At 30.3% G+C, this 26,122-nt stretch overlaps 1 protein-coding gene, 1 long non-coding RNA gene and 1 other non-coding gene across 3 annotated transcripts; 1 reads left to right on the forward strand and 2 right to left on the reverse strand.

Annotated features, from left to right (window-relative positions):
- Positions 1-363: 363 nt before the first annotated feature.
- Positions 364-860, reverse strand: LOC131600400 (uncharacterized). Its single transcript, XR_009283131.1, has 2 exons — positions 755-860; positions 364-654 (listed from the first exon to the last, which is right to left on the reverse strand). It is a non-coding gene; the product is annotated as an uncharacterized LOC131600400 (long non-coding RNA).
- Positions 861-20,301: 19,441 nt separating this feature from the next.
- TRNAK-UUU (transfer RNA lysine (anticodon UUU)) lies at positions 20,302-20,374 on the forward strand. The gene has a single exon. It is a non-coding gene; the product is annotated as a tRNA-Lys (tRNA).
- A 1,047-nt stretch (positions 20,375-21,421) lies between these two features.
- LOC131596094 (la protein 1) lies at positions 21,422-24,980 on the reverse strand. Its single transcript, XM_058868653.1, has 10 exons — positions 24,823-24,980; positions 24,658-24,736; positions 24,358-24,507; positions 24,010-24,152; positions 23,388-23,536; positions 23,083-23,181; positions 22,554-23,001; positions 22,098-22,245; positions 21,849-21,945; positions 21,422-21,717 (listed from the first exon to the last, which is right to left on the reverse strand). Exons 1-10 carry the CDS (start codon positions 24,871-24,873, stop codon positions 21,618-21,620), a joined length of 1,464 nt encoding a protein of 487 aa, XP_058724636.1. The 5' UTR covers positions 24,874-24,980; the 3' UTR covers positions 21,422-21,617.
- Positions 24,981-26,122: the final 1,142 nt, after the last annotated feature.

Raw genomic sequence — 26,122 nt, forward strand, 5'->3', positions numbered from 1 at the left:
ATTTGTAAATCTTCAATTATTCAAGAGCTATAAAACATATTCATTATTTTTTACCCTCGGTTATTTACAAACTATAAAACAAATTCAAAAAATTTCTATCCTTCATGAAGGATATAAGAAATTCATTATGTTGCTATCCTTTAGGGATATTTTATATGTTTTTCAGGAATTATATAAAAAATTCAATACATTTCAATTTTTTAAGGATGCTTTTTATGTTCTTTAGGAACAATATAATATTTTTCGATCCTGCTTCATATGGGATGCTTTATAAAAGTGAATGAAATATCAAATATTTATCTAACAATTATTGGTTAAAAAGCACTTTTATTGAATAATATTTGAATATATAAAATAATATAATACTTTTAATAAAAATTTATTCATACATAATATGATTGCATCACAATATGTTGTGTAATCTTACAACACTTTTTGAGGAGACACCTCAAAAAAACCATTTGTATTAAAAACAAACTGCATCTTGGGATGCTCCACCAGGAATGTTATTAACAGAAGCTGGTGGAGAATAACACCAACATCTTCCGTTAACACAACATCCTTTTTGACCAGAAGGACATCCAGGTTGACAATCTGCATCATACTTGCAAGGTTTTGCATCAAGTTCTCTTCCTTCTAATTTTATGCACATATCTACATTATATGAGACATAAGATTAATATATTGTAGATAAAAGTAAAAGATTTATATATATAAAAAATACAATTTATTTAATTAGATAATTGATTATCACCTGATGTAAGGATAAAAAATGCCAGGAAAAATATCACTGTGAAAGCAGGAATTCTTGTAGTGGCCATTTTGTATATAGAACACATTGCATTCTATAGATATCTAGTGCTATTTATATATGAATAGGGGGATATTGCACTTTGACTATATTAATTATTTTAAGTTGAAATACTAGATATAAACATAACCTTTAATTTTTATATGACCAAATAATATAGTCTTTTATTTTAGTCAGAAAATAATAATATATTCTATCCATAAGTTTATTTTAAAAATAAATCTGATTTTTTTATAAGTATACTATAATTATAACTTTTAAAATAAATATATCATACAAAAAAATAAAATAAAAAGGAGAACAAGAGATCTCGAAAAATATCTATGCCAAATCAATCAACAAGCACAAGGGTACCAAGCAAATCCCTCAAAAACATAACAAACTAGTAAATTGAGAAAGATAATAACCCACCAACAAACCACCAAAATAGGGAGATTTTGACTCTCTTTGGTAAATACTAGCTAAATTACCCGTGCGAGTTTTATTAAAGTATGTAGTTAAATTTTAAATAATTAATTAGTGGTTGTTTTGATATTTACTTAACAAATAAATAAGTTTTAAAATATTATGATATAATTATATTAAATATTATATTTTTTTAAAGAAATTAAAAATGATTTAAAATGTGAATATATATAAATTTAGAGTGTAAATATGATAAATATTTAGAAAATAATTGACTTTTTTGTCAATTATAAAATATTCAACAAATTTAAATGATATATTAAATTTGGCTATTTTCACAAATAAGAACTTGAAATATTTTTTACTTATTAATATAACTTTTTATATTTTTTTAATTTTTTTTTAAAATAAATAAAAGTGTTACATTATTTATAAGCAGTGATACTCTTATTGATTTAAACTATATAAAATTTACGAACATATACATTTAATATAATTTTGATGTTTGGTGCGTAGTTTAGTGATTTAACTCTATAATTTTAAAAATATTTAGTTTGTATCTTTTTTAAAATCATTAAAAGAGACTTTTTAGCAATTTTTTAAAATAAATAAAAGTTAAAATAATTTTAAGAGGTTTTTAATGATATTCAATAAATTTTAAGAAACATATAATTTTTATTATATATAATTTCTAAAAATAACTAATTTATATTATAATATTTCTCAGTACTCACTTATCAAACAATATATATAATTTTTTAAGTTAATAATAAAGTTATTCCACTATATCTTCATCTATTTTATACTTATAATTTTTTAATATTTATTTCATTGGTTTATATATATATATATATATATATATATATATATATATATATATATATATATATATATATTATTTTTGAGAAATTTAATGATATTTGATGTTATAAAATTTTAATGATATTTGATGTTATAAAATTTAATAATTGTGTAAAAAACACACATTAATAATAATATTAATAAAATATAATAGTAACCGAAAGTTACAAATATTAATATACCATTTAAAAGTCAATAAATTCATTTATAAATTAAATTATAAAACGACATCAATTGGTAAAATATTTGGTTATAGTATAAAAAATAAAATGTTTAAGTTATAACTTATAACATCATCTAAAAGATAAAAATAACAAAATTGAATATGATTTTAAAAAGTGATTTATAGTGATATGAGTAATAGTAACAAAATATTATGATTGTAATATATTACTTTCTTAGTATAAAAAATATATTCATTCGTATTCAAATTTTAAAGATAATTTTTTAATATATGTCTAACTATTTTTAATTTTTATATTAAAGGTTGCATAAATTAAACAATGTTTTAAGATAAATTATATCCATAAAAATAGAAAGGTATTATCTTATGATGTATCATAATAAAGAAACATAGTCTATTTAACTTTTTTTTACATATTCACATATAAAACATTTACGTTCACTGGTAAGAAAGTAATCAGAAGTTTTACAAAATTCATATACACGTATAAAATCAATACTGCAATAACAATTCTATACAAAATAATAACAAAATAATATAGTAGTCAAAATTTCATACTTTTTCTATTCTTTTAATTAATTATAGCAAAGAAAAAGTAAACAGAAATAATATAGTAGTCAAATCTTTTCTTAAATTTTGTTAATGCGAAATTCTATCTTATAATCAAATATTATTCAAATTTAAAACTAAAAATAATAATAAAATAGTAATAGTTCAAATTACATGGAAAATAAGAAAAAAGAACGAAAAATCTTCAAAATAAAATACTTTCTTATTCTTCCTTTAACTATAGCAAGAAGAAATAAACTCCTTTAGTTATATCAAGAAGAAATAAATTCAACTAATAAAATAAAAAAAAAACTTAGAATTAAAATCTTATATGTATTTTTATTAAATGAATAAATATATTAAAGATGTTGAAAATAGAATGATGAAAATAAATATATAAAAAAGATAGTTGTGATCTTTATATTAATATAAATTAAATTTATAATTTAAAAATAATATTTATTTAATTATATATAATATCATTTCTTATATTTAAAATAGTCTCAAATTAAATTTCATATTTTTAAATTTAGTAAGCAAATACAATGGTTAGAGACACACTTACATAAATGTCATTTTTCATGGATTTCTTCGGCACTAAAGATGCAATAAAAACAACGATACGAATCTCCATTATCTTTTCTCCTCAGTTACAAAAGAAAATGAAGAAAGAAAGTGAGAAGACCTTATAAATAAATGTTATATCGATTATGAAATCAATGATTAAAAGATTGTTGCTAGAAAGTGATTACAAATTAAAATCAAAATTTCTATTAAACATAGTAAATATGCACATCAATAATCATGATTGGACGAATATTTCTTAAAAAAATAAAATATGTAGTTTAAAAGAGAAATGGAAAAAAATGAGATTGAAGACAATTCTTTAAAATATTTATAATGAATGTATAGAATTCAAAGAAGGCGTGATTAGAAAGTTTTTTTACACCTATGAAATATGGACACCCCGACTCCGATACCGACAAGACGACACCGATAATAATTTGAAAAAGTAAATAAATTGGGTGTAATCACAAGTGTCGGTGTAAGTGTCCAACACGGACACAAACACACCTTTTTTACAGATGTTGTGGCTACATAGTGTCATACCCCAAAATTTACCCTTAGTGACCTTATTTTAAAATTAATTTATAAGGGATGTATTCAAATTATGGGTGTTATTGGGCTTAACATTTTGATTCATTCTCTTGTAAACCTCAAAAGAAAAATGGAGTATCTATTGAACTAGTGGGCTTAACATTTAAATTAGTAAGTCCATTCTCTAAGATATTCAATTCAAAAGATGGGGGTTTGTTTTTGTAGAAAAATATTTGGACCCAATTAGAGTTAATAAAAAAATAATAATAGAAACCATGACCTTACCTTTTCAAATTAAAACAATCTAATTTCCTAAATCTAATCAATTTGAATATTAAATATTAATTAAAAAATGGTCAAAATTTAGTATAAAGGGGCGCTTATTATCCTTATTTTTAGGCTAGATTTTTTGTTTTATTTTCATAATAATAAGCCAACATAAAAAAAAAAAGAGGTGTAAATAAGGATGACTTTTTCAACTATAAAAGTTACCACTAATATTGTAACATTATATTAATTATTTCTATTATTAAAAAATTACATTAATTATTATTATACTAATTATTATTATTAATTAACCATTGTTAATTATTATTATATTTATTATTATTACATTTAATTGCACTATCATTATATTATATTATTAACCATTTTGTACTACACTTACGGTAAAATCAAATATGCTTTGAATAAATACAATTTTATTTTTATTTTTATCATTTATCAAATAATCATTTTACTATTATTATCCATTAAAATTTATTATTATTTGGTTATTATTATTAAAATTAATAGTTTCATGAGTAGTAAAAATTATTTACTTAATTAATATAACATAGGTTTTATATATATATATATATATATATATATATATATATATATATATATATATATATATATATTTTTTTTTTTATTATTAACATTTAGGAATAATTGACTAAGTCAACTAGCCCTGTTCATCTTCTTCTCCAAACGGCACACCACCTTCATCAACCTCAAACCCTAATCTAACTTCAAACCAATTCTAAGCAAAAATCAGAAAAGGAATTAAACACAATTTTTAATTGAATCAAAAGAAAATATTTTTACAATCAATATTCAATCAATGTCCAAATCAAGTCTTACAAGAACAAATTCGAAATTTTTAAACCATAAATCTCTAAATACAGAAACAATTGAAATCAAAATCGAATCGGATCAACACAGTAATTAATTTCATCAATTTCTGAATCAAAGCTCTTAAAGGATTATTTCCTAATCCAATAATCTAAAAACTCTATAAAACGAAAACCTAAACAACTGAAAAGGGGACCGAAAATCTGACAAAAAATAAATGAAATAGAAAGAGTAGAAGAAGGATCAAATCCTTTGCGATTGATACCGCGAACACGAAATTGAAACTTCAAGCATCCGCCGCCGCTCTCGATTTGGGTTTCATACCTGAAACTCCAAATCGTCCTCGATTCTCATCTTCCTATTGTTACGCCGCCACCTTCGTCTTGCATCCGAAAAGAGAGAAGAAGGGATTAGAGAAGGAACTCACAAGGACCGGAAACGGAGTTGTTCAAAGATTCACGGCATATAAGGTAACCTCCTAAAACTTAGCTTTATGGATGCGTTTTTATGAGGACTGATTATTGATGATGTTCCATTAGGGGTTTCTGGGGGATTTAGGGTTTAAAGGGTTTGAATATGTTTGAAAATCTGGGTTGGGTTGAAGCTTGTTGTTGTGTGTGCGTTGATGGAAAAAAAAACGAGAGAGAGAATGGGAAATAGAAAGAGAAAAGATCGTTAATAAAATGGAAAACAAATAAAACACTCCTCTGCGTTCCTATGTGTGCACTTTGTCTTACTCCCTCAGTCAATATATAATCATAGCCTTCCGTTTTGTATACCTCGATCTAACGCCCTAGGATTAAATCTCGGGAGCTCTTTGATCCAATCAACGCTCTAGATCAATCGTCCCCACCATAATCTCCCTGGTCCAGCCTACACTGGATCCATGGGATGTACACTAATTAGAAATGGGCCTTGACCAATGCTATTCGTACCCCTGTTTTACTATTTATTTACAAAAGTTATGTAATTCGTACCCCCTATGCTTATTGGGTCCAGATTTACATCAGGGCCTGATTCCTTATACAATTTGCACTCTGATTTTTACTATCATAGGATAAAATGCACCCCCTAACTTATTAGGTTCAAATTGACATTTGGACCTAATTATTTTTCTTAACCAAATATTTATTTCAATATTATTATCTCCTCTATTTAATTAATATACTATTTCATTAATATATAATTTTTATTTAATTTTTACAAATTACTAATATCTAATTTATTTACTATGATTCATAGGAGATAATATTTAAAATATATCTATTTTTAACTTAAACTTTCTATTGGAATATATCCTTAATACATATTTTACTAAATTTTAATTCAATTATTATAGATACATCCAATTAAAAATCTCAAAACATCTAAAACTTTTTACTAATACCAAATCAATACTAAGTTCATAAAAAAGGATTGTACAATTGTTTTTTTACTAAACTTCGAACTACGCCCACAATTACCTTATTTTCTAAACCGGACGAAATTCAAAGGAGAATCTGAAAGTAATTATACAATCCTATAAAAAACACAAACCGAACCCGAACTACGAATTCGGACTCTGATTCTCCATAAGGGGATACGTAGGCATTCAATCGAAAATTGAAGCGAGTCCCCTAATAAATAAATAAATCCCGTTCCTTTTATAAATATGAAAATAATGCTTTCGAAACCTTAGAAAAAACCTAGATCTAGAGGGGGTCCCCTTGAGTACAAGGGAAATAAAGGGTGCCTAACACCTTCCCTTTATTTAATTAACTCATGAACTTAGAATCTCTGAAAATATAGGGTTATCCATTTAATTCCCTTCCCTTAAGATAAAAATAATGGTGGCGACTCGAAAAATTTTAAGACGGTTGCTACAGCTGGCGACTCTGCTGGGGAGCTCCTTAAAATAGAGTATTCCCTACCTTTAGGTCTAGGTTTTCTGTTGGGGGTTTTTTATTTTTGAGTTTATTTTCATATCGTGTTTTATTTATTGTATTATTTTATTTGTTATTATGTTATTTATTTGTTTTTCATATATATATTTTGTTGGTGGGATCATATTTCAAATAAAGTGAGAAACATTAAGAGAAGGATTGTCAATTGGCCAAAGGGGTTTAACATCCCTACGAGTCTTTGCGACAACTTCGCCTAGAGTCGGTCAAATTCCGAGAAATGTCTCAAGAGGGCTCGCCTCTCTTGGAGTCAGGACTTTGGATTTGACCAATGACTCTTTGTACCAAAAATAAAACATCATGGTGAGACCTTGCATGACCTATGAGATAAGTCTCGGTCTACAAAAAGGCTCCGCCTAAGGGAGGCCCCTGTGCCTTTTCCCTTTAGCGTTATCCATGATACCCTTAGTAAAAGCCACCCTGAGTGGGGAGGGTAGAATATCCTTAGAACGAACTTATGAACCTACCTATTAAGGATACCATTATCACCATCTCACCCCCAAGTTACATGCATGCATGTAAATTTTAAAATATTCATTTTTTTTATGTCTTATTCACAGGAGTTCTTCGAAAAAAATATTAAAAAAAAAAAAAACTAGTACGGGGTATTACTACCCTAGCCTCCTTAGGGTAGTCACTACCATAAACTCGTATGGGGTGTCCTCGTTTTATCTCAAGAGTGGTATACGGTATTCTCTAACCTATCCTTTTTAGGGTATTCACCTTAAACCCATTTAAGGTGTTTGCATTTCAATATATTACAAAAAAAAACTCGTATAGGGTATTACTATCCTAGCCTATATATGCTTTAGTTTGTCTGCCTCTCCTTAGCCTACAAGGATTCCATTAGGTCAAATGACATGACTAAAACCCATTTAAGCTTCCTTTGTCAATCATAGACCCCTAAACCCCCACATGAGATTGCATTGCATCCATGACGTGACTTTGCATTTCCATTTACATATATACATTTGCATACGCATTTTCATCTCTGCTCTTATCCAATTACCATTTAGCTAGCAGGCTTCCCGATACACACAAGAGAACTTGGAGCATGTCTCAAGAAACTATGGAAGAACTCAAGAAAGATCAAAAACTATTAAGGGAGGAGGTCAACCAGTTACAGACTCAAATGAATTTGGTCATACAAATACTGTTGGAAAGGGAAGGTAACCCTTCATTATGTCAGCCACATGCCCGTCCAACTTCTCAAACATCACAACCATGGGTGATCCCCCCACTTCAACAACAACATCAACAGCATCGACAACCCTACCAACAGAATAGGGGTATTCATCATAAGGAAGAACCAAAGCCACCCCCGAGAAGGTTTGATCTGCTTCCTATGCCTCACAATGAACTACTTCAACAACTGCTCAAGGCTTCATTGGTCGAGTTAAAGAAACTTGATCCTCCTACTGGGGCAATCCCACCAAAATATAATGCAAATGCAAGGTGCGAATATCATGCCAATTCTCCAGGGCACACTTTGGAGAAATGTTGGGCCTTCAGACACAAAGTCCAAGATTTGATCGATAACAAGCAGTTGACTTTTGAAGAAGGAATACCCTTTGTGAATGGTTACCCCTTACTTTGACAAGTGCAAAAATATCATCAACATCTCTTAGAATTCAAGGAAGCTCGTCCTTAAGATCATTAGGCTTTGCTATTTTCCATTTGAAATTTCGTTATTGCTAAGTTTTGTTTGTTTCTTAAAGTTGTACTCTTTGATTAATAGTTTTAATAATATGAGCATGCATGTTTTTGAAGCCAATTCATTCGTATTCACTCTTTCTAAAAAAAATGGAACAAAAAAAAAAGGTCAATCCATTTGATCCTTTTTCTATTTCTCACATTTAACAAACTTCGAGGGAGAATGATGTAATTAAAATTAATCTAATTTTGCTAATGTATGCTTTCAATGTAAAACTGAGCTGATGATGTAAGGCATTGTTTTAAATCCTAAACAGTGGAGAAATAAGGAAGTTAATCTGTAGTCAACCCCCCTCGAGCCAGAAGTTGGAGTTTTCTTCTATATACTAAAAAACCTTAATTTTAACCAGGGGCAGGGTAGATTTCAATTAATTCAATGGTGCATTCTGTACTCAGAAGAATTAGTCAATCTAAGCAAAAGTTCGGGCTAATCTTTTTCCTCGCAATCATCAAAGATTGAGGAAACAATGAAGATAAAGCTTGCAACATCTCCTTCCTCAATATATCATTCAAGACCAATGAAGAACTAAAGATGAATCTTACGACAATCAACATGGCAGTCACAAATGTTCAAAGATAAAAAAAAAAAGCTCAAAAATAAAATAAAAATCCCGCTAAGTCAAGTAAAAATCAAAAGAAACTTGACTTAGGCAAAAGTTATGGCATCCCAATGGACCGCAAATTTAAAAGAATTGGTCCATGCAAAAAAATAAGGGATTAAAAGGAAAATTTTGGAAAATAATCTTGTGACTGCCACCTCAAAAATAATCAAAAGCTTCTTATCAACGCTTGGATCTTATCAATGCTCTTCATTGGCGCTTGAATATTTATCAATGCTTATTACCATCACTATGACTACGAAAAATTCTCTTGCAAACTGAATGCATTCATTGGATTAAGCGAATTTTAGGATTGGAGAACATCAAGGAGAATGGGGTGGGTTTATATAAAATTTGAGCCTTATATCTTTGTTTCTTAAACCACAAACCATGGCAACGTTACAACCTTCGAAAGCCCTAATTGAAGCAAGGTTAAACTATGAAAGCATACTCAGAAAAATTTATGTTAAACTGACTCCTATGTTTGTTAAAATTATTGCTTACCATCTCTAAATCATCCATTCCTTCTCCATAAAAACTTCAATTTCAAAAAACTTGCATGTGCGTCACAAAGAATTACTTTTCAAAATGTACAATTTTATCTACGAATCGAAACTTAGCATCAAGGAGATTTCAAAATTGGTTTAATCAAAATAAATTCATTTCAGGAAGCTACTGACTAGGGGAAAAACATCTAAGAGGAGCCCTATAATCAGGGGCAAATCCTAATGATCATAGGGGTACATCACAGGAAGATCATATTGACTAGGGGCATTCATTCTAAGATTCGATCAACTTGAGTCACATTTCAAAGCACCAGACAATCAGGGACATACATTTCCAAGATCCTAATGATCAGTGGCAAACTTTCAAAGATCAAATATGGGGCATATCGTACCAAGTTCATCTTACGGCATGTAGGATCCAAATTCCCTTCAAGCAATTACAGATTACAACTTTTCCAAGATTTGGACACTTAGCGAAAGTTATATCAAATCATATCACCACACGGTGAAGTCTAAGAACATCCCTTCAGAGTTTGAAATTGGGGCATGATTTTTTTTAAACTCAAACCATGGGGCAATATATATCAAGTTTGTGGGGAGGTTCAAGTTCTTTCTAAGGGTCCTCCAGATCCTAGAGATATTGGGGCATACTTTTCAAAATTCAAGTCTTGGAGAAATCTATATCAAGTTTGCAATGATGTCCAAGTTCTTTCTAAGGGAACTTCCTCCAAATCCTAGAAATTAGGGGCATACCTTTCAAAAATCTGAATATGGGGGTAGACCGCTACGAGGCTCGTTCGAAAAAGTTAATTCAAAACAGTTCATTATGGGGCAGGACATTCCAAGAGTCCACAATCAAAGGCATAATGTCTCGAAGTGCAAAATAGTGAGGTCATTCATATTACAATCAAACTACTCTCGGGATTGTATTAAGAAAATGTCTACAAATCAACATATCGGGGTAATACATTTCACAAAGGGGCAAGCTCTCTGCGTACTTTCACATTTCCCTTGGATCCTTCTCCTACGCCAACAATTTACGAGTTCAAAAACAAGTGTCGGGAAGCCATACTAGCATAAACAACTTGCTTTTAATAAGCAGCCTTGGTGCATAAGTAACTCATCTCAATCATAATCATCCACAAACTTATTGGACAATCAAGTCATTTCATTGTCATGAATCATGCATAGCATTCATCTCATCTCTATAAGCATAAAACGTTTTTTGCAAAGCCTAAATTTACTTGGCAGTTATAAAACAAAACTCTTTTACAAAAAATCAAGTTTGCTTATCACCCGGTAACCTGACTGATGACAGTAACCTTACTGTTTGTTTATTTCCAATCGCCTGATTGATGATTTCCAGTAACCTTGCCGATATCAATAAACACAAAAAAACTGATGATTATAAAATCATCGAAATCAGAAATACACAAACATTGGTGCAAACATTGGGTGAGAAAATTTAGTGCTTGGGGAAAAAAAAAACATTGGTGCAAACATTTGGTGAGAAAATTTGGTGCTTGGGGCAAAAAAATTGGTGAGAACAATTTGGGGAACATTTGGTGCAAACTCTTGGTGAGAACATTTTATGGAATATTTGGTGCAAACTGTTAGTGAGAACAATTTGGGGAACATTTGGTGCAAACATTTGGTGAGAACGTTTACCAGTTAGCATAGGCATGATTATCCACAGTCATTTTACTATCTAATTGTGGTTAAACGCAAGTACTTGGTGAGAACAATTTGGGGAACATTTGGTGCAAATTCTTGGTGAGAACAATCTGGGGAACATTTGGTGCAAACATTTGGTGAGAACGTTTACCAGTTAGCATAGGCATGATTATCCACAGTCATTTTACTATCTAATTGTGGTTAAACGCAAGTACTTGGTGAGAACAATTTGGGGAACATTTGGTGCAAATTCTTGGTGAGAACAATCTGGGGAACATTTGGTGCAAACATTTTGTGTGAATCATTTGGGGAACATTTGGTACAAACATGTGATGTGAACAACTTGGGGAACATTTGGTGCAAACATTTTGGTGAGAACGTTTACCAGTTAGCATAGGTATGATTATCTACAATCATTATACTGTCTAATCTTGGTTAAACACAAACTTTATCTATCCTCTAGGTCGTGATAGATAAAGAATAGATTGGCGACTACTTGCTCTCTAGGGTACGGCAAGTCAATTCTCCATCTTCCCGCAAATATATTTGGGTCAAAACCTAAAATAGAGTTGAAACCCGTTATTTCTTATTCTCTAGGTTGTGATAAGATATAAAGGAGTTCAAGATAGTTCGCTGAGCAGCAGTGGGTTATCTGATCTATGTTACTTATCCTCTAGGTTGTGGTAAATGCATAGTGACTACGATATAGTTCGTTGTGTCAGTCCATAAACGACGACGAACTATCCAAACTTGTCTTATTCGTTCTCTAGGTTGTAACGAATACGCAAAATACAATACATTTTTTCTATTTTTAGCCCCAAAGGCTTTTGCAGATTATCTTTTCTGAACTAGCGTAACCTATTCTCTAGGTTGCGATAAGAACGCGAAATTTACAATTACTGTACTCAGGCATTGGTGAATTTTCCAAGTTATCCTTGCTTATTACTTTCTAACTTCTGGTTAAATTTTGGGGTATTCCGGTATTTAATAAATCTTCGATCCGAACGCGCGAGAACTTCGTATTCTCGCGCCCTTCGATCGAATAATATTAAATAGGGGCAGCTGTCATACCCCAAAATTTACCCTTAGTGACCTTATTTTAAAATTAATTTATAAGGGATGTATTCAAATTATGGGTGTTATTGGGCTTAACATTTTGATTCATTCTCTTGTAAACCTCAAAAGAAAAATGGAGTATCTATTGAACTAGTGGGCTTAACATTTAAATTAGTAAGTCCATTCTCTAAGATATTCAATTCAAAAGATGGGGGTTTGTTTTTGTAGAAAAATATTTGGACCCAATTAGAGTTAATAAAAAAATAATAATAGAAACCATGACCTTACCTTTTCAAATTAAAACAATCTAATTTCCTAAATCTAATCAATTTGAATATTAAATATTAATTAAAAAATGGTCAAAATTTAGTATAAAGGGGCGCTTATTATCCTTATTTTTAGGCTAGATTTTTTGTTTTATTTTCATAATAATAAGCCAACATAAAAAAAAAAAGAGGTGTAAATAAGGATGACTTTTTCAACTATAAAAGTTACCACTAATATTGTAACATTATATTAATTATTTCTATTATTAAAAAATTACATTAATTATTATTATACTAATTATTATTATTAATTAACCATTGTTAATTATTATTATATTTATTATTATTACATTTAATTGCACTATCATTATATTATATTATTAACCATTTTGTACTACACTTACGGTAAAATCAAATATGCTTTGAATAAATACAATTTTATTTTTATTTTTATCATTTATCAAATAATCATTTTACTATTATTATCCATTAAAATTTATTATTATTTGGTTATTATTATTAAAATTAATAGTTTCATGAGTAGTAAAAATTATTTACTTAATTAATATAACATAGGTTTTATATATATATATATATATATATATATATATATATATATATATATATATATATATATATATATATTTTTTTTTTTATTATTAACATTTAGGAATAATTGACTAAGTCAACTAGCCCTGTTCATCTTCTTCTCCAAACGGCACACCACCTTCATCAACCTCAAACCCTAATCTAACTTCAAACCAATTCTAAGCAAAAATCAGAAAAGGAATTAAACACAATTTTTAATTGAATCAAAAGAAAATATTTTTACAATCAATATTCAATCAATGTCCAAATCAAGTCTTACAAGAACAAATTCGAAATTTTTAAACCATAAATCTCTAAATACAGAAACAATTGAAATCAAAATCGAATCGGATCAACACAGTAATTAATTTCATCAATTTCTGAATCAAAGCTCTTAAAGGATTATTTCCTAATCCAATAATCTAAAAACTCTATAAAACGAAAACCTAAACAACTGAAAAGGGGACCGAAAATCTGACAAAAAATAAATGAAATAGAAAGAGTAGAAGAAGGATCAAATCCTTTGCGATTGATACCGCGAACACGAAATTGAAACTTCAAGCATCCGCCGCCGCTCTCGATTTGGGTTTCATACCTGAAACTCCAAATCGTCCTCGATTCTCATCTTCCTATTGTTACGCCGCCACCTTCGTCTTGCATCCGAAAAGAGAGAAGAAGGGATTAGAGAAGGAACTCACAAGGACCGGAAACGGAGTTGTTCAAAGATTCACGGCATATAAGGTAACCTCCTAAAACTTAGCTTTATGGATGCGTTTTTATGAGGACTGATTATTGATGATGTTCCATTAGGGGTTTCTGGGGGATTTAGGGTTTAAAGGGTTTGAATATGTTTGAAAATCTGGGTTGGGTTGAAGCTTGTTGTTGTGTGTGCGTTGATGGAAAAAAAAACGAGAGAGAGAATGGGAAATAGAAAGAGAAAAGATCGTTAATAAAATGGAAAACAAATAAAACACTCCTCTGCGTTCCTATGTGTGCACTTTGTCTTACTCCCTCAGTCAATATATAATCATAGCCTTCCGTTTTGTATACCTCGATCTAACGCCCTAGGATTAAATCTCGGGAGCTCTTTGATCCAATCAACGCTCTAGATCAATCGTCCCCACCATAATCTCCCTGGTCCAGCCTACACTGGATCCATGGGATGTACACTAATTAGAAATGGGCCTTGACCAATGCTATTCGTACCCCTGTTTTACTATTTATTTACAAAAGTTATGTAATTCGTACCCCCTATGCTTATTGGGTCCAGATTTACATCAGGGCCTGATTCCTTATACAATTTGCACTCTGATTTTTACTATCATAGGATAAAATGCACCCCCTAACTTATTAGGTTCAAATTGACATTTGGACCTAATTATTTTTCTTAACCAAATATTTATTTCAATATTATTATCTCCTCTATTTAATTAATATACTATTTCATTAATATATAATTTTTATTTAATTTTTACAAATTACTAATATCTAATTTATTTACTATGATTCATAGGAGATAATATTTAAAATATATCTATTTTTAACTTAAACTTTCTATTGGAATATATCCTTAATACATATTTTACTAAATTTTAATTCAATTATTATAGATACATCCAATTAAAAATCTCAAAACATCTAAAACTTTTTACTAATACCAAATCAATACTAAGTTCATAAAAAAGGATTGTACAATTGTTTTTTTACTAAACTTCGAACTACGCCCACAATTACCTTATTTTCTAAACCGGACGAAATTCAAAGGAGAATCTGAAAGTAATTATACAATCCTATAAAAAACACAAACCGAACCCGAACTACGAATTCGGACTCTGATTCTCCATAAGGGGATACGTAGGCATTCAATCGAAAATTGAAGCGAGTCCCCTAATAAATAAATAAATCCCGTTCCTTTTATAAATATGAAAATAATGCTTTCGAAACCTTAGAAAAAACCTAGATCTAGAGGGGGTCCCCTTGAGTACAAGGGAAATAAAGGGTGCCTAACACCTTCCCTTTATTTAATTAACTCATGAACTTAGAATCTCTGAAAATATAGGGTTATCCATTTAATTCCCTTCCCTTAAGATAAAAATAATGGTGGCGACTCGAAAAATTTTAAGACGGTTGCTACACATAGGTCATCATACACAATAAAATAGTACAAAATAAGAGTGTTCAAAACCAAACCGGCCCAATAGAAAACCGCAAAACTGAACCAAACCAAATCGAAACCGTAAAAAACCGCATTTAGTTCGGATGTGTTTGGGTCATTTTTCAACAAACTGCGCGGTTCGATTTGGTTTGCGGTTTGTATTTTACAAACCGAACCAAACCGCATTATGTTACAACCCCCAAACTTCAATTAACTTATATCCAACCCAAATTCAAACCTATTATTCCTTAGCCTTACTATTACGAATGATTTTCTCTTCTTCACACTTAAGATTTCAGTTTAAGTCTTCTCAAATCTTTCCTAGCGGTATTGCACATTCTTCTCATATTCTTTTCCAAATACATATCACATATTCTTTTCAAATCTTTCATCTCTTAAGTTCTTTCTTTTTTATCTTATTATTTTTATTCTATTGTTCTCTCTTCCAATTATGTTTTTAATGTTCCTCTTCTTATCTAATTGCATCTCTTCTACTCTTTCTTTTCTTTTTTTTTTTTCATTTTCTCTAATATTTCATCTCCTCTTTTTTTATATTTCATTTTAATGTTTTTGATATTATTTTATGCTACTATTTTATGTTTTTTATTCCACTTTTATCTAATATTATTTTTGTATATTAAATGAAAAATTGTTATCCAAATATGATGAATTTTGTTGTTATTTAACAAGGCATAAATGACTAAATACAAAGTTATGTTGTCATTAATATGTGTATGTATGACTCAATAGATTTTTGTAAAAAAAAAAATCGAACTAATCCAAACCGCATTGGTTTGGTTTTATTTCTAAAAGTCAGCCGAATCAAACCGAACCGCACACTTTTTCTTCTTACGGTTCAGATGATATTTTACGTCAAAACCGCCCAAACCGCACCGCGAACACCCTTACAAAATATAAATTCAAATAAGTTTTGAACAAAGTCTACTTATATTTTAATTTTTTTTTAAATTGTCAAAACAACATCATTTTGTATGAGAAAAAAACATGCATTTAACCCGCCAGTTTTTCAAAATTGCATGTTCACATATTTTTAACCGTTTTGGCCGGTTTCCACTAGTTCTATAACTTACTCGATCAAGCAATCATATCAGATGATCCCTCCGATTCCCAGTTCAATTGGTTTGACTGGCTAATTCGATTTGGTTTTTAAAACACTGGTTAAACTAACTGATGAATACAAAATAACATGAAAGAACATTCTTAATTGATAAATTGGTGGTCTCATAATCTTATTATATTATATTATTAAATTAATTTTTATTTCATAAAAATAACTAAATACATGTAATTTTTTAATATATATATATATATATATATATATATATATATATATATATATATATGTAAAATTAAAAATTACATCAAAATATATTAAATATTAATAGATATAAATTTTATATTAAAATTTAACGATGTACATGACATAATAGCATAATTTTAATGCAGTTATATTAATCCAAAATAATAAAAACTTGTTTTATATATATATATATATATATATATATATATATATATATATATATATATATATATATATATATATATATATATATATATATATGTGTGTGTGTGTTTTTTTTTTTTTAATGGTTAGAATAAGTGTTTGTTAAAATAATAAAAGTATAAATAAAAGAAAAAGTAATATTTGGTAAGAAAAATTCACTTTAAAAAAATAGTAAAATTCAAATAATATTTAAAATTTTCGGTAGTTTTTCTGACTAATATGTAGCAACTCTTTACAATTTTACCGCATTTTTATAAATTCGGTATGTGTTTTTATCGAATTTTTAATAATATGGTAGTTCATATCAAGAAGGCCTATAAAAATACTAAATGGACTTTCGAATAAATCTGGTATATTTTATAATTTTTTGAATTTTTGAAAAATCCGATTTCATATCTGATATGTAAAAAAATGACGTTAACACTATCGGTTCTTAAAAAAAAAAACAGAATGTTTTGTAGTTATCTTGTATATTTGAAAAAATCAATAAAAAATCATAAATTTTTTTAAAATTCTATGAGTTTATTCCGGATTTTTGACAGTATAAAAGTATGATTTTACACCAGCTTTTTTAAAATATCTGGTATAAAATCTTATATTTTTTGAAAAAGTGATGATTTTATACATGTTCTTTATAAATAGGTGTAAAATTTATGCTTTTACATCTTTTTTTTCAAAAACCCAGTAAAAACTTCTAAAACCCCCAAAAATCTGATAAAAACTAATGAAATTCCTCAAAAATCTGGTAAAATCTAAGAAACATAAAATATATTTTAAATGAAAAAGTTTACAAAGAATATTATGGTAAAAGCACTCTACATAAGGGGTTCCTGATTTAAGTGTGGGGGTGGCAACAAAATCTTCAAAATAGGGGACCAAGTCCAAGCATGCTAGAGCGCAACATTAAGAACCATTAATAGAACAAAACCTCCAAATGAGCTACAAGAACATTATGCCCCAAGAATCCGATCATAAACTCTTAGGCCACTATTTCCTCAAACAAAAAATGTAGTTCTCAAGACAGTCGGAGAAACTACAAGAGTAAGTCGAATATTTCCAACCTGAAAAAGTGTTTGTCTTCCAAAACCTCCACATTTATATATGTCCCTAAAATATAACATCATTCAAGGATTTAATAACAGACCACACTATCGAATGTCAAATCAAAATGATACCTCTCTAAGCCTAAACAAACCCTCCAATGATCAAAATAAAACTCAAGAAATAATGGAAGATCCTGATGAAGTACAAAAGACTACCTAATCCACCTAAAAATCACATACCACAATGATTCCACCACCTCATTGGTAAAAAAACAAATGAAAGATTGACTCTAATTGTGCAGGTAACAACACCAAAACTAGCATTAATAAGGGTATTGTAAGCCGATGCAGCCACATAATCACCAAAATTTCCATGTTACCACCAACATTCTCGTTCATTAGAGGTCGCAAACTAAAGCCCCCTCCTCCCAAAAACAATTTCTCCTAATTTCCTATCATGTTGGTTGGAAGTGAGATATATTCTAGGGAATCTAACTCAAAGTTTCCCCCACTTACAAATCATCCCTAAAAGAGGTGAGAAGGATAATCCTTACCTTCCTCCATAGACTATCCATAAACCAATCAGAGAAAAGCATCGATTTTAAAACCTATAAGAAAGATCCATTTCCATCTGGTAGAAGAGACGTGAAATCTTGAAAACATACCCCCACCCTTCACCCCCTTCGAAGGAAGAAATAACTTGATCCTCACATCAAACAGATAAAATATCATGCAGCAAGCCAAAAGCCTATGAGATCAACCTTCGACTCCATTTTCCTATATGAGCTAAATTAACAAAGTGAAGGTCGTGAACACCTAAACCTCCTCTATACTTAGGTTTACAAACATCGGAAAATTTATTAACCCAAGAAATGTTAGTCTCTCCTTTCACCCCACCCAACGAGAAGTTTCTTACAATCTTGACTATCATCTTCCACACCTTGACAGTTTAAAAAAATACAAGAAAAAAATAAGGGTTGAATTAAGGATTAAACTGATTAAAATGATCTCGCCCTAGGATATGCCTATGACTCCATGAAAACAATAATAAGATTAATTAAGGGATCCCAAGTGGTCTCAAGACGGGGACTAACATCCATAGTAAATTCTTAATATTGTAAAGAAAAGGCTTTCTTGTTTACAATGAAAAAATCACCAGTTAAATCTACAAAAATCAGGTCAACGCTAACCTTAATAAGGCTACTCTTCACAAAATTAACAAAAAACCCATAGGAAAGCTTCAACCCTTAGAGGATAGCTTTAGGAAGGCAGCGGTTTTCAATGGAAGCCTCTGCAAAATTAGAGAGTTATCAGCATATTGAGGATGAGAGATCGCTAAGTTTGAGGATCTCAACCCAATGAGCATTTATACCATAAGTAGAAAGAGGAACGTAACCAAAGGATATAATTTATGCAACCCCCTTTACCTTCACATTTTCACATCCAGAATTGTGAGTATTCATATCTCACTCCTAACTATCTCTAAAAATATTTTATTTACTTTATCTCACTTGAATTTAGTCGTAGCGCTTCGAGAAAGTTCTTTTATTTAGTGAGGCTTGTATTGTAATTTTAAAAAGAGTAGTATTGTAAATTCACCAAAGAGTATTTTCTCTTGGTTTAATATTTTATCCATAATGGATTTTATATTTTGGTTCAAAACTAAACCCGGAAAAAGCTTAGGTTTTGGATTTAGAAACTAAGTCACATTTTCGATTCGTAAGCTCAACCCGATCAAAAGTTTTCATTGGTTCAATTTAGCGCGGATTAAAATCTCAGTGTTTTGAGGTCAACTTGGTCAAAATCCCGGTTCGGTTTGCGAGTTCAACCTAGTTTGAAAGCTCTTCATGAGTTGAGATAAACATGTGTAAAATCTCAGCTTACCTTAAGGACTAACCACTTCAAATTGTTTAGATAAAAGACTAACCACTTCAAATTGTTGTTTAGATAAAAGACTAACCACTTCAATTTGCTTTAGGGGTGGGGAATTTAATATAGTAGCACTAGATTTAATTCACTTAAGAATTTGTTATAATTAAATAGGTTGGTGTAACTAACTTTCATTGTATAAAAGTTCATTGAAGATCAATTATAATTCTATTAAGGAATGAGTAAGAATAGTGAATCTCATTGTGATTCATTTTCCAATACTAAGAATATATGTATTTTGTAATGGGTGATGTTATTTATCACAATAAATAAAAACAAATAAGCCGTCTTAGCTCAGCTGGTAGAGCGCGTGGCTTTTAACCACGTGGTCGTGGGTTCGATTCCCACAGACGGCGACTTAATAACATTAGAAAAAATGTTTTTTATAAAATCTATATAAAATAGAATTAGATGAATTGGACTCCCAAGGTTAAACAAGATCACGACGACTCCCACAGACGGCGACTTAATAACATTAGAAAAAATGTTTTTTATAAAATAGAATTAGATGAATTGGACTCCCAAGGTTAAACAAGATCACGACGACTCCCACAGACGGCGACTTAATAACATTAGAAAAATAAAAAATGTTTTTTATAAAATCTATATAAAATAGAATTAGATGAATTGGACTCCCAAGGTTAAACAAGATCACGACGACTCCCACAGACGGCGACTTAATAACATTAGAAAAAATGTTTTTTATAAAATAGAATTAGATGAATTGGACTCCCAAGGTTAAACAAGATCACGACGACTCCCACAGACGGCGACTTAATAACATTAGAAAAATGACTTAATAACATTAGAAAAAATGTTTTTTATAAAATAGAATTAGATGAATTGGACTCCCAAGGTTAAACAAGATCACGGCGACTTTTTCATTTTGGTGGTGATTTTGTAAGATCCCTCTCCCATAATAATAACATTAGAAAAAATGTTTTTTATAAAATTGGACTCCCAAGGTTAAACAAGATCTCGGGACTCAACAAGGTTAATGCATGCCTCAAAGCTAGAAAAAAAAACTAATAAAGATAGTTAGCATTTCTGAGATGGAAAGCATCTTAATGATATAGCTGAAAAGAAGAGCAGTTAAAAGTTGGAGAATGTAGACTGAGAGGATGTTATCACTCTTTGGGATGATGATGAGTGGCCAGAAAATACACAAAGTTTCAGATAAAAACCAATATACTGTTTTTCCTCTAGTAAAAGATAGTCAGGCGTATATATTGACTTCAACTATACAGATGAACTTTTATCATAGATTCTCTATATGAACTGCTCCATGACCAGTCCTAACAATTATAATGCAACAGAAACAGTATCATTCAAAAACTCTTCCTATGAATTATAAATTGTTTTAAATACTCAAATTAGATCTAAAGTAAATTAAAACACCTTCGTCACTGTTAACTTACTAAGATTAATTCAAAAATACCAAGAGAAAGTACCATATAGTTAATTGTTTTACATGCCAAATTGCAACTTAAAAATAATCTTTTACAACCAACCACAATCTAAAGTAGCCAAGAACAAAATCAGGCAACACCCTTGATGCAGCTACTTAACTGGTGTGGTTGTAAATAACCCTAAATGCAGTTAATACTTTCTAAATTTGTTTTGGCGACCTCCTGCAGAATCATTTTCTCTCTGCCGCAAATATCTCCCTCCTCCTCCTCCTCTACCATGCCTTCCTCCTCTGCAAGGATATTACATAATTAATATATCTAGGTCTGGTTTTGCCGCCCCTCAGTGGCCCCAACAAAATAGAAAAAAAACAGGAACAGAAAAAAGCTTATTCAAGGTAAGGGATTGTTGAGTGCGACTTACCTTCCTCTGTTATTAAAGCCTCCTCGGTTATTAAAGCTTTCTCTGCGCTTATCTTGATTACCACGAAGCAGGCTCCAGTATTCTTTTTCAGCCTCACCTGATTTCACAGCAAACAAGAGATATTTAATGAGATATCAAATTACAATTTCATAGCAAAAAATTGAACAAGGCAATGAGTGAAGGACTGACTCAAACACTGAACACGTAGACATGAAACAAAGCTGTTTGAAAATTAGATGCAAAACTAACCTGTCACTGGATCTAGAATAGCAATAAAATTCTTGACAACTAAGCCCCCCTTATCAGAAAGAACTGCAGCAGCACGTGCTTTCTGAGCAGCTTCAGGTACGTCAAACCGAATGAATCCTGACTCAGCTCCCATTTTGAAATCTATGTACTGAGCATGTAAACATGAATATAAAATTAATATGCATGTCATAAGCAAAACAATTCAGAAAAGCAGTTAAGCAAATTCAGAAAGCTTGATAATTTAGTAACAAATGAGAGTGAGACATAATGGTCTAGTATCTAAACCAACATCAGGGTATTCAAACAAAAGAAGGAAATTAAATCCTTTTAACAGTGCTAACAAGTCCAAATAAAAAACAAAAAGGTATAAGTTATAAACAATAGATGAAGAGTCGTAGAAAAATATCATACAGAAGTAATAAAGTCCCAACAGCTTGAAGAGCAAAACAAATTTACCTTAACATCACCAAACTTCTCAAAGATAACCTTCAAATCCTCACGTAAGACAACATCTGAGTCTTCCTTGAAAGAAGCAGCTGAACGTTTTTCAGTTTCCTGATCCTTTTTTTCACCTTCAGTGGCATTTTTCTTATACAACTCTAACAGGCCTTTTTCTTCAACTTCAGTCTTCTCTTCTTTCACCTCATTGTTTTCTTGTTCCTTTTCTTTACCTTCAGCATCTTTTTCTTCATTCACGCCATTGTTTTCTTTATCATTACTATCATTTTCTGACATCTTTTGATCACTATCCTCAGCAGCAGCAGCAACTTCAGAGGGATTTTGTTCATCTGTCTTGGTGGCACCATTAGTTCCATTGGCTTGTTCATCATTGCTATTCTTTTCTGAAGGAACTTCCTCTGAAATGTTCTTTAGTTTGAAGGCTATAAGTAAGCCTTTAGGATAGCTGTGAAAATATAAATGAATTCAATCAGTTTGCCTTTATTTTATGGTTGGGGTAGGAATTAAAAGAGTTTCAGAATTTTACTTCGTTTCTGGTTCTTCCTCCTCGTGGTTTGAATCCACAGATTTACGACATTTTTCATGCTTTTCTAGCTCTATTTCTCTTTCAGCATCAAAGTCTTTCCTGCATTTCATTTTTAATAAATATATACAAAGCTATTAAAAAACCATGCATATATATTGTGGACAGTCCTACACCCACAATAGTAAAAAACCATTTTCACAAGCTAAATGCAGAAACTAAAGTTTCTCATACAGAATAAAAACTTCACTTCATTAAAATTCATCAATAGTCTGTGACGCGGTATAAAAATCTATAAGCATGCTTACTTTGGCTTAAGTTCTAGCTCAGCTCCCGCATACACCAACTTTAGCTTCAAAACATTTTGCAATTCTTCATCTGATGAAAACTCAACAAGAGCAGTACCACAGAAGAATCTTTTGTCTCCAACATGACGGGGCAGCCTAACACTGTTGACCTGAAATTAAAAACAAAAAAATTCATTATTGGTTATATAAAATAAATCAAATTATAAGTACTTTTCTATTTCCAGTACTATATTCCAAAATATTTTTTGTTAAATGAATTATAATTCAAAGCATTCAATTAATGACTACAACAACAACATCAACCCAGCCTTATCCCACTAAGTAGGGTCGGCTACACTGATCAACTTCCGCCATAATGTTCTATCAAGGACCATGTTTTTATCTAAATTGTTAAGCTCGATATCTTTCTTAATAACTTTTCTTAATAGTTTTCCTAGGTCTTCCTCTATCTCTAACTATTTGACCCCTCTCCATTTGATCAACACTCTTTACCACAGAATCTAAAGGTCTTATCTCTACATGTCCAAACCACCGAAGTCTATTCCCCAACATTTTTCCCACTATAGGTGCTACCCCAACACTCTCTAATGACAAGTGGAATCAAACTCTAAGTTAATATTACCTTGGCATATTGACCAAAGAATGACTCCACTTCTTCAAGCTTCACATTATATTCAAATGGTGATGCGGAAATTGTTCTTATCTCAACCTGCTCAACTACCTCTTCTGGCTTGGAAAGCTCAGCAATCCTGCCAACTTTGCTTCCTGAAATGCACAAATAGAATGAAAGTAATAAGTTATGTGTTTCAACTTTCAACACAAAACAAGCAGAGACAATTCAAAACTAAATATGACACGTGTAGTTCAATATGTGATATTTTCAATCATAGTCTCGCTCTCACTTAAAGAAACAACTATTTATCAATGCGAAATACAACTATTTAACACAAAAAAGGAACACGACACTGACCATCTTCTGAGAGCTTGAGTGAAGCAGCATTTTTCAAAACCTCAGCAACAGCTTTGACAGTCTCATCCTTTACTTCATTGGGCTTAACATCACCCAAATTAAGATGCTTTCGCATCCGATTGAACGAACAAATCAAAGCCAAACTAACCACTGTTAGTTACAATTTCAGTTAAGACAACAACAATGAAATCAAAAACTTGTAGATCATAAAATTAGTGCAAAACCCTAAAAAAAAAAATTTAAAAATTGATGAAACAACAAAAAGTGAAAACGGTGAAGGGTAAAATGGGAAAAGGATACTTCCATCTTCACTTTCAGTAACAGTTTTTCTGAGAAAATCATCCCTGGGAAGGTTGCTATCGCTGAAGTAAAACTCAACCTGGTTTGAACAAAATTAGGGTGAATGAAAACGACGTGAGAGTTGAATGATTGGGTAAAGGAGATAGAAAAACGGCGGTTACTGACCTGTCGTATAACCTTCTTGGTTGTTTCTTCGTCGAGGGAAGGGATTGCCATTGATTGATTGATGAAACTGAAATTAGAGTGGCGGTATGGGAGAGAGAGTAGGGTTTATGAGAGAGTTATTAGGTCTTTTGGGTTTGTTTGGTTTGATTTATATATGTTTATGGTTTAAATTTTATATGAAAAATGTAACCGCATCACACTTTTACTGCTCCAAATCGTGGTTGGATTTTCTGTCCCAAAAAATAATCACATTTTTAGATGCTAGTACGTGAAAAAAAAAAAAGTTACGTTTGAGCTTATATATCCTCAAAATGTGGTTTTTTTTCTTTCAAATAATCATATTTTTCAAGAAAATTTCTCAAATAATTATGTTTTTCTATTAATTTACAATTAATTTTTATCGTGTTTAGCTGATAAAAATAGATATTAACTGATAATTTAGCTGATAGCTGATAACTTATGATTGATGGTTTATGACTGATAGTTTATAATTTATAACGGAAGATTGATGATTTATAGCGGATAAGATAATTGAAGTGTTTGGTAAAATTAACGATTCAACTAGCTGATAAATTAAAATGACGTAAGAGACATTTAATACATATTTGTTTTACTTTAAATAAAAATAAATTATAATGGGTAAAAGTGGATTTTAGTTAAAATAATAGAGATAAAAATGAAAGAAAAAAAATGATAAGCTATAAGCTATAAGTTAAAACGCTATTTGAAATAACGTTCGTAAAATAAGCTATAAACTCGTGATGAAAAAACTATTACCAAACAGGGCTTTTATTGTCTTATGAGCTTATAAGTTATAAGCTCAAAAAATGTCATGTCAAACAAAGCCTAAACAAATTCAATTGATGTCTATGTATCAGCAATAAGAGGAAGAGCCAATTCATTTGACTTCAATGTGTTGTATTTTTTTTATAAAATATTATATTTTAATATATATCTTTTAGTATAAATAAAGGTTTCTTCTACCATTTTTTCACATATCTTCTCATTTTTTTCTTAATCTTTTCTTCACTTGTTATAACATAAGTAATAAAGGCATGTGCATGTTTAATTTTTTAGAACCGAGCCTCCAATGAAGATGCGTTTTTGGAACATTCAGAGTTTCGAGCAACTTGAAAGGAACTTGAAGCTTTGGTTAGATGGAGATGTTAATTCTCTGAATTGTGTAATTGACATTTATGTTTGGCTAAATTATAGTAGCAACAATATGTATCATAGGATGTAAAACTTGCTGATAGAACACTGGTACAAAACACAGCAGGTACAACAAGAAGATGTCCTA

Source organism: Vicia villosa, linkage group LG4, assembly GCF_029867415.1.
Source record: "Vicia villosa cultivar HV-30 ecotype Madison, WI linkage group LG4, Vvil1.0, whole genome shotgun sequence".
In the NCBI taxonomy this organism is placed as follows: domain Eukaryota; kingdom Viridiplantae; phylum Streptophyta; class Magnoliopsida; order Fabales; family Fabaceae; genus Vicia; species Vicia villosa.